Source organism: Mesocricetus auratus, unplaced genomic scaffold (assembly GCF_017639785.1).
Source record: "Mesocricetus auratus isolate SY011 unplaced genomic scaffold, BCM_Maur_2.0 Super-Scaffold_100007, whole genome shotgun sequence".
NCBI lineage: Eukaryota > Metazoa > Chordata > Mammalia > Rodentia > Cricetidae > Mesocricetus > Mesocricetus auratus.
The window spans coordinates 81,825,218-81,841,227 of NW_024429191.1; the positions used below are offsets into that span (position 1 = coordinate 81,825,218).

The 16,010-nt window shown below is 46.0% G+C and overlaps 2 protein-coding genes and 1 long non-coding RNA gene across 28 annotated transcripts in view; 2 read left to right on the plus strand and 1 right to left on the minus strand.

Moving 5' to 3' along the window:
- Positions 1-6,312, plus strand: part of Mapt (microtubule associated protein tau) — a 96,577-nt gene extending 90,265 nt beyond the window's left edge. For all 21 annotated transcript variants that reach the window (XM_040749865.1, XM_040749869.1, XM_040749867.1 and 18 more), the window contains one exon: positions 2,297-6,312. In XM_040749865.1, coding sequence (XP_040605799.1) covers positions 2,297-2,512 — 216 coding nt within the window. In that variant the 3' untranslated portion in view covers positions 2,513-6,312. The remainder of the gene's footprint in view (positions 1-2,296) is intronic.
- A 1,128-nt stretch (positions 6,313-7,440) lies between these two features.
- Kansl1 (KAT8 regulatory NSL complex subunit 1) overlaps positions 7,441-16,010 on the minus strand; it is a 134,881-nt gene continuing 126,311 nt past the window's right edge. For all 6 annotated transcript variants that reach the window (XM_040749864.1, XM_040749862.1, XM_040749863.1 and 3 more), the window contains 6 exons: positions 15,697-15,845; positions 11,722-11,843; positions 10,679-10,736; positions 10,330-10,442; positions 9,433-9,685; positions 7,441-9,157 (listed from right to left, as the gene is read on the minus strand). In XM_040749864.1, the coding sequence (XP_040605798.1) occupies positions 8,930-9,157; positions 9,433-9,685; positions 10,330-10,442; positions 10,679-10,736; positions 11,722-11,843; positions 15,697-15,845 (923 nt within the window). In that variant the 3' untranslated portion in view covers positions 7,441-8,929. The remainder of the gene's footprint in view (positions 9,158-9,432; positions 9,686-10,329; positions 10,443-10,678; positions 10,737-11,721; positions 11,844-15,696; positions 15,846-16,010) is intronic.
- LOC121141530 overlaps positions 13,160-16,010 on the plus strand; it is a 51,663-nt gene continuing 48,812 nt past the window's right edge. The window contains exon 1 of the long non-coding RNA XR_005878458.1: positions 13,160-13,258. This is a non-coding gene — a long non-coding RNA (uncharacterized LOC121141530). The remainder of the gene's footprint in view (positions 13,259-16,010) is intronic.

Below are 16,010 nucleotides of genomic sequence, written 5' to 3' on the forward strand. Positions count from 1 at the left end.
CATATGTGCACACATGGCTCAAAGCCTGGGACCCAGAACAAGGTTAAGGCATTTTGTGTCCACCCCGTATATGTAGAGACTGTTACACGTGCCTTGGACTGCTTTTTGCTTCCCTTTGGCCAACACACATTGTGTGTCTGCACCCCCCACCATGTGTATGTGTTACATGTACATGCATATGCAGATGCGCACACCTCTGTACATACATGCAGAAGCCAGAGCAGATCGTCAGGGTGTCTTCCTCTATCACTGTCCACCTTACTGCCTTGAGACAGGCTCTCTCACTGAAGGGGAAGCTTGCTGTTTTTGCTAAGCTGGCTATGAGTGAGCTCCTGGGATGTACCTGTTTTCATGCCCAAATGCTGAGGTTACAGGTTACAGGCATGCGCAGACATGCTCTGCTGCTTTTACTTACTTGGGTGCCGAGGATTTGACCTCAGCCCTTTGTGTTTGCACAGAAAGCATTCCTACCCACCAAGCCATTTCCTCCCTAGGCCTGTGATATGGCTTCTTAAGAAGGGCTTCTTGGATCACGACATGTAGCACATATGCTAATGGGTGCCACCTGGAAATGCCGTAATAGCCTGTGACAAAGGATGTGTGTAGTGCTGGCTGCTGGTATCAGTGATTCTATAGCCAGCCCTTTTCTCTTTGGTGGCTTCTCCTTCAATGCTTTTAGCAGCAAGTTGGCAATAATCTAGGAAAACAGAGTCCAGAGCAAGGGTTGTGAAGCCTCAGTACAGCATGTTTTCAGCATGCGTAAAGCTATAGGCTCCATCCCAGAGCAAATAAACACATAAACAGTCATTACATTTTTAGGATGCAGGGTCTGGAGAGATAGCTCAGAGGTTGAGAGCACTGGCTGCTCTTCCAGAGGACCTGAGTTCAATTCCCAGCAACCACACCGTGGCTCACGACCATCTGCGATGAGATCTGGTGCCCTCTTGTGGTGTGAAGAGGTACATTTTTAGGATACACGTGTAAAACGATGTGTGCAAGGTCACTGAAGGTTATTCGTACTCGGCATCGTCTGTAGTTGCGGAGAAATGGAACTGCCCCCACTTCCATCAGCAGGGAGGAGACAGATTTTGGCACAGATGCTGTAATGGTATAGAATAAATAGCCACTAGCACGAGAAAGTTCCCTGTGGAATAAAAAAGTATTAAGCCTGTAATCCCAGAAATTGAGAGACAGAGGGACTCATAAGGACAGCTAATTCCCCGCCAGCCTTACAAAACAAACCACACCAGTGAGATTGCTCAGTGGGTGAAGGTGCTTGTGGTCAAGCCTGGTGCCCTGAGTTTGTTTCCCAGGACCTAGATGTTAGAAGGAGAGGACTAACTCTCACAAGTTGTCCTCTGATCTCCCCCAAATACGCTGGAGCTCACACACACACACACACACACACACACACACACACACACACACACACACACACAGAGCCAGGTGTGATGGCACACGCTTTTAATCCCATCACTCAGGAGGCATAGGCAGGCAGGTCTCTGTGATTTCCAAGCCAAACTGGTCTACATAGTTAATTACAAGCAGGCCAGAGCTACATATTGGTATCCTGTCTCAAAGTAAATAGATAGATGAATTGATAAAAACTAAGCAAGCAAGAATGAAGCAAGTATTAAATATAAAAAGCAAAGTGCAAAGCCCTCCCATATGAGTTAAATACACATATGTTTACTTACACATGCATGTATGCTTCTATATGTGTGGGATATTTAAAGGGCATAGAAGCTATGGTCACTGTCATTGGGCAGGCAGGTGAGGGATGGACCGTGCACAATAATTGCTAGTTGGAAACAATAAAAGTAAGTAAGGTGGTGGCTCCGGGGGATGCAGGTTAATTAGTAGAGTGCTTGCGGGTCTCACCCCTACCGTTACCTAAACTAGCTGTGGTGGCATATACCTGTGATTCCAGCACTGGGGCAAGGCAGGAAGATCCAAAGTCCAAGGTCTTCCTCAGCTGAATAGAGAATTCAAGTCCAGCCTGTGCTACTTGAGAGAGCCTGTTTCAAGAATAATGAATAGCCAGGTGCGGTGGTGAATGCCTTATAGCCCTCGGGAGGCAGAGGCAGACAGAACTCTGAGTCCTAGGCCAGCACTGGTCTACAGAGCAGTTCCAGGACAGCCAGGGCTACACAGAGAAACCCTGTATCAAAATAAAATAAATGCAATTAATTAATTAAAAGAGCGGTTTCCTCCCACCATAGCCTCTGGTGTGTAGACAGCCGGGGCTCGTCTGTTTCTCCAGTGTTGTTGTTCATCTCACCCTAACTTCCTACAGATTGAAACCCACAAGCTGACCTTCCGAGAGAATGCCAAAGCCAAGACAGACCATGGAGCAGAAATTGTGTACAAGTCACCTGTGGTGTCTGGGGACACATCTCCACGTCACCTCAGCAACGTGTCCTCCACGGGCAGCATCGACATGGTGGACTCACCACAGCTCGCCACGCTCGCCGATGAAGTGTCTGCTTCTTTGGCCAAGCAGGGTTTGTGATCAGGCCCCTGGGGTGGTCAATAATCGTGGAGAGAAGAGAGAGTGAGAGTGTGGGAAAAAAAAAGAATGATCTGGCCCCTCGCCCTCTGCCCTCCCCGCTGCTCCTCACAGACCGGCTGACCGGCTTGTCACCTAACCTGCTTTTGTGCCTCGGCTTCGGCTCGGGACTTCAAAACCAGCGATGGGAATAAGTAAATTTCATCCTTCCAAATTGATTTGTGTGGGCTAGTAATAAAATATTTTTTAAGAAAAACATGTAAAAACATGGCCAAACCCAACATTTCCTTGGGCGATTGCTATTGATTTTCCCTCCCCACCCCACCCCCTTTTTGAGTATTAGAGGGTGAAGGAGGCTCTGGAGGCTACTTCTGGGGAGTTTTGAGGGACTAGGGCAACAGATTGCCCGCAGCCTCATCCTAGGGGCATCAGTGACAGAGACAGCAACAAAAGATTTGAAACTTGGTGTGTTCGTGGAGCCGTGGGCAGGTGACCCTAATGTGCGTGGATGTGAAGATTTGAAACTTGGTGTGTCCATGGAGCTGTGGGCGGTGACCCTAACGTGTGTGGATGTGAAGGGCTGAGGCGGCGAAGGCTGAGGGATGGTTGGGTTGGGAGGAGAGAGGTGAGGAAGACAGGCTAGGAGAGGGGACACTGGGCTCCTGCCAGGTAGCTTGGGAAGGACAGGCAGCCCCAGCTGCCAGCAGCAGGCCCAGATGGCATAGCTGCCTGTGTGGTTAGGCCCTGGGGAGTGCTTGGGTCTTTGTGGTCCTGTAGGACAGCCCGGGGAGAGACGGGACAGTGGGCAGAAGGAAGGCAGGCTGGAAGGTGGCACCTTGTCCATTGGTTCTCTGAAGGCTAACTTTTGACATCACAGGGCACTGGCTTCTTCCTCCCTCTCTGCAGGGAGGGAGTCCTGAGCTGAGGGCTCCACTCTCCTCACAGAAAACCCTGCTTTACTGAGTTCTAAACTGCAGCCATGATTTTGGCCACTTCATAGACTTGGGACTTTAGGGCTAACCGGTTCTTTGTAAGGACTTGTGCCTCTTACGGGACATCTGCCTGTTCTCAAGCCTGGTCCTCAGGCACTTCTGCAGTGGGAGGGATGGGCGTGGGGCAGTATTCTGGGATGAGGGTCCCAGGCCTCCCATCCCTCCTGTGATCGCTGCAGCCCCTCTACTTGTTCTATCACGCCCACACATCTGCCACGAGAGCCGGTCACTGCCGTTCTCACATCATGTCTCTCTGTCCTGAGTGCCCGGCCTCCCCCAGCCTCCACCCTGGCCCCTGGGCAGATGTGGGTAACACCTGCTCTACACCAAGAGGTGGAGTCCTAGGAAGGCAAAGATTTGGGACTCGGTCTCTAGTCCTACGTTCCACAAATCCAACCAGTGTGCCTGGAGATGACCCCGGACACACTTCTGTCTGCTTTTTTTTTTTTTTAACTTTAAATAGTGGCTGCCTCCTAGGCCTGTTGAGCAGGAGGCAGCAAGCCGGGGCCCTGTGCGAGTCAGTGGCTGTGCACTGGCGTTGGTGTGAGCAGGCAGGAACCCAGGGCAGGGCCACACTCCTCCCATCTTTCGCTTCCACCCCAACTGTGATCGCTAGCCTCCCAGAGCCCAGCCACCATTAAGTCCCGTGCACGTAGTCAGCCCTCCATACCCCATTTTGGGGAACAAATCCCCTGGTAATGTTTTTCTTCCAGTTGCCACGGAAGCCGCGCTGCCTGCCCTGCTGGAGCAGCCAGACATCTCCATAGATACAGCCCTTTCCTCCCTGTCTGCACCCTGTTGCGTTGTAGTTGGATTTGTCTGTTTGTCTGGGTTCACCAGAGTGACTATGATAGTGAAAAGAAAAAAAGAAAAAAGAAAAAAAAAAAGGACGCATGTATCTTGAAATATTTGTCAAAAGGTTCTAGTTCGCCACCAGGGATGGAGGCCCCGGGTCGTCTTGTCTCCACTGGGACTCTATTCCAGGCCAGTGCAGTGTTCCCTGCCAGGACATGTTTTGAAGGGTTTCCTCTGCATCTGGGACCTCACAGACACTGGATTATGACATTGGAGGTCTCTTAGCTGTCAAGGCCTGAAGCACAGGGCCAGCTAGACTCTAGTGGCTAAGAAGGCGGCTCCACCTGTCAGGGAGAGCTTCCTGCTGGCCTGTTTTGCAGAGTGAAGATGGTTCTCTCTATTTACAGCCTCAAGTCCCACAGCAGCCCTGAAAGACTGTCTAATAACTACTGCATCACAAGAGAAAAGGGCATCAGTGTCAGTTGGGAGAGCTGTTGCCCTAGAAATCCCATGACTCTCCAGAAGACATCCCTGGGCCCTCTCCAAGCCTCGGCTGCCTCATCACAGGGGTTAGGATGGACTGCCCCACCGAGGAAGGGGACATCTTAGGAGACTCCCTTGGTTTCCAAGGTGTCTGCCCGCTGACCTCGAATCTCATACAGCTGCAGGAAAGAGGTCTAAGGAGAAGCTTAGGAACGTCAGGCCCAGTTCTGTCACTTTTGGCTTGGGAACAGATAAGGACAATGTGGAAGCAGCCAGCCTTTCCCATTAAAGAAATGTGCACCCAGACCTACCTATGTCAAGGTTCCCCACAGCTGATGGACTTCAACTATCCTTAAATAGAGGGTCTGATGCAGAAAAAGGAAGTGTGGTTTGAAGGTCTGTGGTTCCTTCATCATGGCTATCCTGGTTTTATATCTTACACCCATTTACCCAGCCTACAGTTCCTATCCTTGAATGGGGACACTGCCATTATCTCTTGTAGAGTGGTCAGTCCCAAAATATTGATCAGGTCAATGCCGATAAGCAGTTTACAAAGAGATTCTGGCTTGTGACTTCAGTGAGGACAATCCCCCAGAGGGTTAGCACCTGTCCTTTCTTTCCATGCCTCCCAACTCGAGAGCTAATATCTTTGGGTGGGCCAGATAGGGTGTACCATATGCCTGTTTCCCCCAAGCCCTGAATTCACGTTATCAATAGTTCTATTTAAAACGACTTCAATGGTAAGACTATCCTGTTTGAGATTGCTTGTGCTGGGGGGGGGGGAGGGAGAGGGGAAGAGGAACATGTTAAGATAGTTCACATGGGCAAAGGAAAGCCTCCGAGTGTAGCTGTCTGCAGCCTTGTTCATGACTTTGATCACTTGCTAGAGAGGAGAGGTGCCATTCAGCCTGGAGGCTTGGCTGTCCCACTGACAGGTTTTTCCAAGGCAGAGGCAGTCAGCTAGTTCCCTGCCTTCCCAGCCAGGGTTAGTTCCCAGGTTTGTGTAGGAATCTATGAACTACTCTTTCCTGCTGCCTTCTTGTGGCATCCAGAGCCTTCATTAAAACCCTGGCTTCCTTCCCTCTAAGCCATTGACACATCAGTATCATCTCTGGGCAGGCTTCAGATCCACAGCCTACACCACAAGACCTCTTCCTTGACTTTAGTGTGTTTTCCAGAAAAGTAAATGGGTACAAGGGCAGAGGTGGTGACCAACTCTAGGTCTGTGACTTTGAGCCTTCACACTTCTGGCTTCTGGAAGGGTTACTTTGGGCATCATCTCAGTCTCACCCTCCTGATGGACTGTCTGTCGCCTGTGCAGTTACTGTGCTGGGCATGATCTCCAGTGCTTCTAAGTCCCATGATTTCTTTGGTGATTTTGAGGGTGGGGGTGGGGGTACGACAACACATGGAATCATTTTAGCTTAGCTTCCTGTCTGTGAATGTCCATATAGTGTACTGTGTTTTAACAAACAATTTACACTGACTGTTGCTGTAAAAGTGAATTTGGAAATAAAGTTATTACTGATTAAACAAAATCTCTGTTCATGAGTTCCAAGTACAAGAAAACAAAGAGTTTGTAAGTTCTTTCTCATGCTTATTCAGAAAATTCAGAACAGGAAATGAAACTAAAAGCCAGACAGTGGAGTGAAGGGGTCCTAAACGCACAGAGTACAGACTTGCCTGGTTCATTTTCACACCCTAGTGTTGACAAACTACCCTCAGACAATCAGTACTCTCGGGCTGAACTCACAAGGCTACATTCCAGAATTCCCAAGATCTGTGCCAGTTCCCTTGAACCGAAGAAGTTTGGGATGAGGTGTATGAGACCCTTCATCCCCAGAACTTAAGTGGAGGGGCTTGGGGCTGAAGATCAAGCTGCAAACCCAGCATGCATACATGTGTGCTGCAGCCTTATACCTCACAACCTTACTACAGATGAAGTATTTCTGCTAGGAAGGAATAGGGCAGCTTCTTGTTGGTAGTATCTTGAAGGAAAACAAAAAGAAGCAACGTGGATTTTGTTTTTTTGAGACAACCTTTGAGCCTCCTGAGTACTGGGATTATAGGGGTAACACTATGCTGTTAATGCATGCTTAGGCAGTGTATCAACTAAGCAATATATCATACATCCTCAACCCCAGTTGTATTGAATGCTATAGCATGTGGCCAGAGGACTACCTTGGGTGTCTGTCCTTGAGACATTTGTTCTCCTGTGCATGTGCCATGTTACCTGACTTCCTCACTGCTGCTAGGGATTCTTGGGTACCAGTCTTTCATCTCACATAGAACACTGGGGTTGCAGGTGCCTGGCTTTATATTCGAACTCAGGATATCATACTGTGCATTTCATTCACTGAGTCATCTCCCTTATTCTGAGTTCTCTGATAATGTCAAGGTCATGATAATTCTTAGATTTTCAATCTTAAAATGTCTTCACAGTTCCCCATTAGAGAAATTTGAAATTCTATACCGCTTACCTCTTAAAGAACAATGACTAGAATCAGTTGCTTCACTCAAGAGCAGATGGTATTTCTTAACTTAGTGAAACACCCTTCAAAACACCCACACAGCAAGTCTCCTAACCCCAGAGAATGCTGGGGCTGCCACCTTTGCCAAACACACACAGTCCAGCATATCAAGAAAAGTATGACACATAACTTTCTGTATCTTTTTTTTATTATTTTTTTCATTTTTCCTTCCTTTTTTTTTAAAGCACTAGTCTGTGCTTTGCGAACAGAATCAAGACATTAACAAAGATCAGCTTCTCTGAAGAAAAGCATTTCTATAGAACAAAGACAGCTACATGTTTGCTGCCATTACACAGCTCAAAGCAGGAAAAGAAAATATTTACAAAATACAAGTTTTTTTAAAATTTTGTCTTTTTTGTTTTTTTTACAATGCTAAAAGGGTTATTCAGAATTTTCAACCTTATAAATAGAAGAAGCACTTTATGCATAGGGATATGGTGCATTATTGTTGTTTAAAGAAACAATGACAAACCTTTTAACTTGCAAACAGAAAAAAAATCACTAATGTTGAAAATTGTGAAAAAACCCCAACCATTAAGCAGTCTGCCTACTATTTTTGTACGATTATAAAATGGCAGAAAAAGAAAATTCCTTTCCCCCTCCCCTTTTTTGGTGATGTGATTATACATGAGACAGGCACAAGGCTAACAGGAGGTTGGTGGGGAACAATGGAAACCACAGCTAGGACCAGACAGTGTTCCACAGGCAAGGGGAGCGGAGAAGAGGGAGAGTCTAAGTGACTGTCTGACGGGGATATGAAAGAAACATGACGTGTGTGAACTACTCAGTGAAAACATGATACAGAAATGATGCTGTGTTCTCCACAGACTTCCTAGTTTGTAGGGGAGTGGGAATGGGTTAAGCAGTCCAAACCCTACCGTCATAGATGCTAGGAGTGGAAGGACTAACGTGTCTGTGTGCATGGATGGGAGAGGAAGATGGGGAAGGGTAGAATAGGGTGACCTGAGCAGCTGCAGCAGGGTACTGCATTCAAGGAGCCAAGATGGAGAACCAAATGCAGATGAAACTGAAAATAGGTCTTCAAGGTCCAGGTGACAAGAAGTTAGCTGTACTGCTGGCCCAGAGTTCAGTGAGAAGAACTGGCTGACAGAACAAAGAAGCTGGCTAGATGGTGTTCTAGCACATAAGACCAAGGAGGGGTGCCCAGGTAGGGCTAGCCACGCCTCAGATTGGTGGGAAGGTTAAGAGCCCAGACTGCTCTTGCTCTATCCCAACCTAACCTAAGGAGGCTGTGCTGACTTGGAGCTTTCCACCTGCTGCCATCTGACTGGTCCACCCTACCCCACAGGTGCAAGGGAAAGGGTGATCATCTAACAATGGGAAGTCCAGTGATCCAACAGTGCAGAGGATATGCAGGACCAGGCCAACAGGGTCTCTTCCTGAACTTGTCTGCCAACTGGAGGAAGTGCTCAGGTGTGACATGAAAACAAAACAAGAAAACAGAAACAACAAAACCAAACCAACCAAAGAAGGATCTAAATTCCTTAAATTCACTAAAAACTGTGAAAATTCCAGCATATGATGTTTGAATATCAAACGCAGAGATTTCTGAAGCTTTAATGCCAATAGTAGTGAGTCTGTATAGTCTCATTTCCCATTCATCTGTGAGTTGGGCGCTGAGCTGCAACTGTTGCTGCCAGATGCCTACTCTTGAGGGGGACAACAGGAGGTGAGGTGGGTGCCACCTCTGTCTCCCGGCCAGTCTTGCTGCCTGAGGTGCGGCGAGTGTAGCGGGCTGCTATGTCCTGTGCATCCAGCTGCTCCTCACATTCTGCCTGGGGACTGTAGGCCAGAGGGAAGGTCCGCCGCTCCCATGGTTGGACAGACTGTGGACAAACAAGATGATCAAATGATGAAGACCTAGTTTCAGCTCATTTCCTGCACCAAGGCCCTGCCCTCAAACTTAAGGCCCAGCATCAATAACCAGTCTGTCTACTATTATTGGGAGAATTTAAGAAGACCCCTCCCCAGGTGGGTACCCTTTGAACAATGACCAGCACACTTCCACTGCACTCCAACACAATGGAGAGGAAAGCTCTTTCTTCAGTACCTCCCACCCCCTCTCATACTCTCTTCTCATTTAAAGGGGACACCCCCTCACCTGTTCATCTAGCCCCAGCTCTGGTGTGGAGCAACGGGTGTCTTCATTGGCCAAGTGCCGCAAACTGTCCCGAGCCACGGGGGTGAGGGGGGCTGAGTGCAGTTCTGGGCTAATGGGACTCCTAGGAGATTGACCGTGGGAGAACTCTGACAGAGAGTGGCTACTACTGACGTCAGGAGAGGCAGGCTGTGGAGTGGAGGGGTTGGCACTGCCCAACTGTGGGGTGGTCCGGCCGTCTGATGACCTGTAAGACCTATGAACCAAGGAATACACAAATAAGTGAGAACCTGGTTTCATGGGCATTTTTTTCTGTTTCTTTCTAGGGGGTAGGAAGAGGAGGAGTTAGGAAAAAAGCATCTACACCAAAGCAGTCAATTCGAACTGACAGCAGTGATATTCTTCTAAGATCCATTAATTTCACTTGCTCCCACTTTTACCCATATAGGAAGGTATTAAACATGACAGCTAAGGGCTGTGAGTAGCTATGAGCCTAAGAGAAAAACAAGTCAAAGAAAAACAGGTGGTCTCCTGTCACTGGGGGTGGGAGGGGAGGGAGGGAGAGGGAGAGAGAGAGACAAGCACCATGGTGCAGTATAAGAAATGGAGGTAAAAGGACAACTTTTAGGTAATGGTCCTTTCCTTCTACTGTAGGTTTCAGTGATTGAACTTCGGTTCATCAGACTTGGAGGGCAAGCACTTTCAACCCACTGAGCCATCTAAAGTTAAAATTACAAAAGCAGTCCTCACCAAAACGAGGATCAACTGTGAGGACTTCTAAACTCCCCTGGCTAAATCATCACGACAACCAATACTGTAACCATACATTCCCTGGCTTACATTCCCATTGTCTCTCATGCCCCCCCCCCCCCAATTCTGGGAATCTGTGCCGTCCATTACCTGCTGCCACGACGCTGGGGTGGCACACTTGTGGTCCACAGCCATCTTGCCCTCTCCATCTCCTCACATTTGGCATGCAGGGCGGCAAAGGCTGCATCAGATAGGTCCTCGATCTGCAACAGAGCAGTTTCATTGATATCTCTGCCCACCCCCCCATAGAAGCTAAGGTTATGAAGTGGCAGAGAAATTCTAGAACCCGTCTCACCCTGTTGCAGAGACTTCTAGTTAAGAGACAGAATACAATGAGCTCAAATTCAACACCCCATGTCTTACGTGTTTGTACCCATGATCGGTGTACCCATGACTGGTGTGTGTGTATTCCTCTAAGACAGTATAACTATGGTATTACCTCCTCATTCTCTTCATCAGGACTCCCCTTCAGAGACTGAAGATCAACCTCTCGCCAGCTGTAAAACCCAGGAAGAATTATAAAAAAAGAAAGAAAATCATGAGATTGTAGGCAGGCTATGAATCTCCTGCTTCTAAATGAAGCCCTACATATAAATACACACAAAGGCCAGAAACAGAAGCAGAAAACTGAGCTTGGAATTGGGGCTGGTAAGACTGTCAAACTAAAATAAAAATTTAACTGTTTAATTTAGTCTGTGGATTGGTACCATAGATGACACCGTATGACATATGTTCTAGCTAGCCTCTAGAGGCTGGAAATAAAGATTTATAAGAGCCGGGTCACGCCTTTAATCCCAGCACTTGGGAGGCAGAAACAGGTAGATCTCTCTGAGTTTGAGGCCAGTCTGGTCTACAAAAGTGAGTTCTAGGACACCCGGGACTATTACACAGAGAAACCCGGCCTCAAAAAAAAAAAGAAAGAAATCTAGTTTGATATTGAGATAACACACTCAGTATTTTAAAAACACACAGTCTGGGTAGCCTGCCAGGTTGTGACCTTGAGTTGGCAGACTCCTGCACTGCTCCACTAACTCCCCCAACACTCTTATTTGCTCTTGCATTTTTGAACAGCAGTTTCACTATGTAGTCCAAGCTAGTCACAGCCCCATGTCAATCCACCAGCTTCAGTTAGTCACCCAATTGCTAAGACTGTAGATATGAACCATCCATGCCTGATAAGAAGCGACCCCCAATATAGGGCTTTGAACCTGGCAATGACTGTCTAGCTTCAGCCTCCCAAAGTATGGTATTATAGGCATGAGCTACCATGTCTGTTGACCCTTTTTAATTGTTGTTTTTGAAGACCTATATAGCCCACTGTTCATTCTGGGGAGCTGGGAATACAAGTGTGGATTCATGCCTGGCTCCAGACTCTTCTTTGAAAAAGAAAACATCTTGGATAGGAACTGCTTGGTTAGAAGAGAAAAAGGATATAGGATAATAGGAAGAGAGGGAAAGGAGATGATTAAGTAGGGCGTCTACCTGGGAGTAAGGATTTCTTTGTATTGTAGTTTCTCCACACGAGTTGTTGCAGCAACAGACATTGGGATGACAATGTTATTAATATCAAATGAGCTCTCTCCCCTTCTCCTCCTCACTGGCTGCTGTAAGACAAAAATTTAAGTTTCAAGGGAGGTACAATGCTACAAACTTAAAATCAGTCATAGGGCAGGATGAACATGCACACAGGTCCTGGGGTAGCAGTAGCCACCACAGCATCAATGTGTATCTAAAACCAATTGTCTCTGGCAGCAGAGTTTTTAGGGGGATGGGGAATACCAGGTGCTGGCCCCAGGAGTAAATCCCATTTCACAAGACTCCCTCTAGAATTCCTAGATTTTATAGATGGGCATCCTAGATCTACAGCCAAAGTGGGAGTTCCTATTCCTTCATTCTAGCACTCCTCTTTAAAATCCTAAAATCCCTGTTTCAGAGCTGGAGAACTTGCTCTATGGTTAAGAGCACTGGTTGCTCTTGGAGAAGACCAGGGTTTAGTTTCTAGCACCAACATAGTGGCTCACTACTGTCTGTAACCCAGTTTAGGGAGATCACATCCTTTACTGACCTCTGCAGCCATAAGGTATATATATACACGCGGTGCACATATATACACGCAGGCAAAACACACACACAAAATCTGTTTTACCCCCTTTCCTTTGTCAACAACTCTGGCTCTTAAATACAATGTTTAGACTGTTTAGACTTAGTGGTGACTAGTTAAAAGCATTGATTTCTCTCACCAGAAAAGAGGCTCAAAGGGCAGGTTCACCTTAACAAACCATCTTACCTTAGGTGCCATGAAAATACCTTCCTCTTGAGGATCTCAACTCTTCAGCTAAGTCTGTACCAACCACTTTCTCAGCCCTCACATAACTCTCATCTTTCTATTATTTTGGGGGAAACAGAAGAGTGGAAGGAAACAGAAAAGGACTTGTCTATAGCTTCCGTACCCCCCACAAAAGGAAATGTGCTCCACAGTAAGTGGGAAACCTTAAACCTTTGGGGAAATAGCTTTCAAGGGTCCAATAACAAAAGCAGAGTTGGATATCCATGGTAGATAGAAAACTAATAATGAATAAAACCAGGTGTGGTGCTGTAGATCTTTAATCCCAGCACTTGGGAAACAGATGTGGGCAGATCTCTGTGAGTTTAAGTGTAGCCTGGTCTACACAGCAAGTTCTAGAACAGCCAGAGCTACATAGAGAAACCCTGTCTCAAAAAGTCAGACAGAATGAATAAAAAGCAAAGATGCAAATGACCAAGTCTACTAGACAGAAGAAAAACTCTTAGCTGCTTCTTCCCAGAGAGCAAATACCTTCTCCTGAAACAGCCTGTGAGGGGCTGAGCTGTGAGGGGCCATAAGGAAACAGTGGGATGACAAACATGTTGTCATGGCAACAATACAGCTGGAAACACTCAAGAGCTACATTCATACCTAAACCAAGTGTGGTCAGCCCACAAGGGAGGGGTAAGGAAGATGAATTACAACCTCTCACCAACTACTATATATCCTTGGAAGGTAAGATAATTTATTCATTCCATCATCTTAAGACACTGTAATAATATTTTTAAAAACCCAAACAAACAAACAAACAAACACAAAACACAACAGGATTTCAAATGGCACCATGAATGATTTCAGGTCATCATAATTTTCAATTTCCTTCTTTATCAGTAATACTAGACTCACTAACTCACAAATTTTGGGTCATAGCTTAACTAAAATGGTTGAGATTTTTGAAACTCTTGTCTGGCTGAGTTCTGCAAGTAAACATTAGTGACCAAAGGCTTCTGGCACTATCATATCTTGCCTGAAGTTCCATGGCCCACACAAGAAAGAGTCTTGAAGGAGCCTTGGGAGAGACAGCTTTCTATTTTGGTCAAGACTGAAACCCCTGCTAGACGCAGCTATGTATTTCTCAAAGACATTTCAGGCCTCTGGCCTGTACTCCCCACGTGGACACCCTATTCTGCTAGCACTCATTCAATCCACTTTAACTACTGGTTCCTATTTAGAGCCAGAAAGGTGGGGAGGGTGGCAGCATTTAGAACAGCCAGCCATTTCTAAATCTGGTTTCACAATAGAAACAGGAAGACTCTGCCTAACTTGCCCTAAGTGCCACCATATCTAGTTTATATATTGTTCTAAGGATTTTTTTTAAAGCTACTGAATTTCAAGACAGACAAAACAAACACAATTTGTTTAAAGACCTCTAAGATGATTTTAATACAATGATCATTGTGAAGCACAGCTACAAGTACCCTAAAAGCCCCAGTCCTGCCCATTATGTACAGTTACCAACTTGCTTCTCAACCTAAATTTGGCATATCACTCTGTTTATTATTTATATCCTGATTCCCTGAATAAATGAGACAATAAAAATTCCAAGAAGCTGGGTGTGGTGGCTCACACCTTTAACCTAAGCGTTTGGAAGGCAGAGGCAGGAGGATTTCAGTGAGTTTGATGCTAGTGAGCTACAGGACAGCCAGGACTACATACAGAAACTTTGTCTCAAAGAGCCAAGGATTAGCACAGCGCTGTGCATAAAGTCTGTATTTAGTAAGGCTAAATTCCAAATGATCTAGTTCTAAGTCAACACTCTCTAGACTTACCAGTGCTGACAGTTGGGGGGGGGGGGGGGAGCTGATTTACCAAGTCCTAAACCTTAGAGTTCAAATTTTATGAGAATTATTCTCTTCTCTATCATCTGATTATGTGAAACCCTTTGCTACTGTTTGGTCTGAGTGTGGGAGGAATACCATACACTTACTCAGACAAAATCTGTGAGTAAAGAAGTGAAGGAAGAAGACTACCTGGAAAGGGCAGGCTGATTTCTAAGAGAAAAGAACAATGTTACCTGATTCCAGGAGCAGAGTGAGCACATTGAGAGCTTAGAGCTTCTACAACACCCCTTTTCTCAGGCCAAGGCTGTGGTGTACTGTAAGAGCTAACTCTGTAGTTCAGACTACAAGCGTTTGAATCACAATCCTCACAAGCTACCTCACTTTATTAAATACACTCAACCCCATGAAGCCTTAGGTTTTGTGTCCACAAAATCAGGACTCATTAATACTTTGTATTTATCAAAGGACCGTATTAAATGGGATGGCATGTATGTGTACTGATCCATTTGCCTCAGCCTCTTAAGTGCTAAAATTACAGACCCGTGGACATCAAGTCCAGTAGTAGAAGTGTTTAGTAAACATCACGGCACCAGAATTTAATATTACTAATTTGGATGGTTACACTTGTTACTGTGATTACGATAAAAGAGTTGCTTGGCTAACTATATTCAGCTGCTATAGGTATGTGTTTAATTAGACTATGTAAATAGATTCCTAAACGGGGTCTGGTGGTGTATAATGTAGTTGAGTATGCCTTAAATGGACTTCCCCTATGCATGTACTAAATGTTAAGTACTGCCACAGTAACCTGCTGAATCATACATCTGCTCTGTATACCTGGAAAAGCATGCATTCTGCTTTTTCCTTTCACCACTACTGTTCAGTCTTAGCATCCCACTGCCATTCACCAATAGTAGAAACAAGCAAACTGACTGTTGTCTTGAATGCCTAAAAAGATTAGGGTCATGATATTCAAGTTCTGGGTGGAAAGATCCTGAACAGTAACAAACACCTTCAGAGAACCTGCCTCTAGATCAAGGGTCTAGACCTTCTAGTAGGCAAGGCAGACCTTGCTAACTATGAACAATACCCTAGTACTACTCTCCTGAAAAAATAAATACCAACCAACCAAACTCAGCATCAACAACAAAAACCACACAGCAAACTTTCTACCCATTCCTCACCTCAGCAGAGATTCATTTTTTACTATGAAAAACAACTCCAAGAAAACTTTGCAGAGGGTCAAGTATTATACTCTACATTGGTCTATAGAGACACTTTGAGTACCCTGTAATCTGTAGAATGTCCTATCAACTCCACACAGGTACTTACAGAAGTGCTGGCTCCAACTTGTGAGCTAGAGCTGGTGGGTGTGGAGGTGTCTGATGAGGTGGAGAGCTGTCTCACTAGGGGACTGTGTGGTGGATGGTGAGTAGCTGTCAAGTAGCTTGAACTGCTCATGTCTGTGTGATGCTTCAACACTGCAAAAAATCAACAGAAAGGAATAATACATAGCTAAATAGATATTATAACCAGTTCTACTTCTAACGTATGTTAGGAATGCCAGCAATTCACTCCAGGGGAGGGGGGGGAAGCTTGTTTAAGCCTAAAGGATTAAAAAGCTGCAGCAACTACTTGATGGGAAA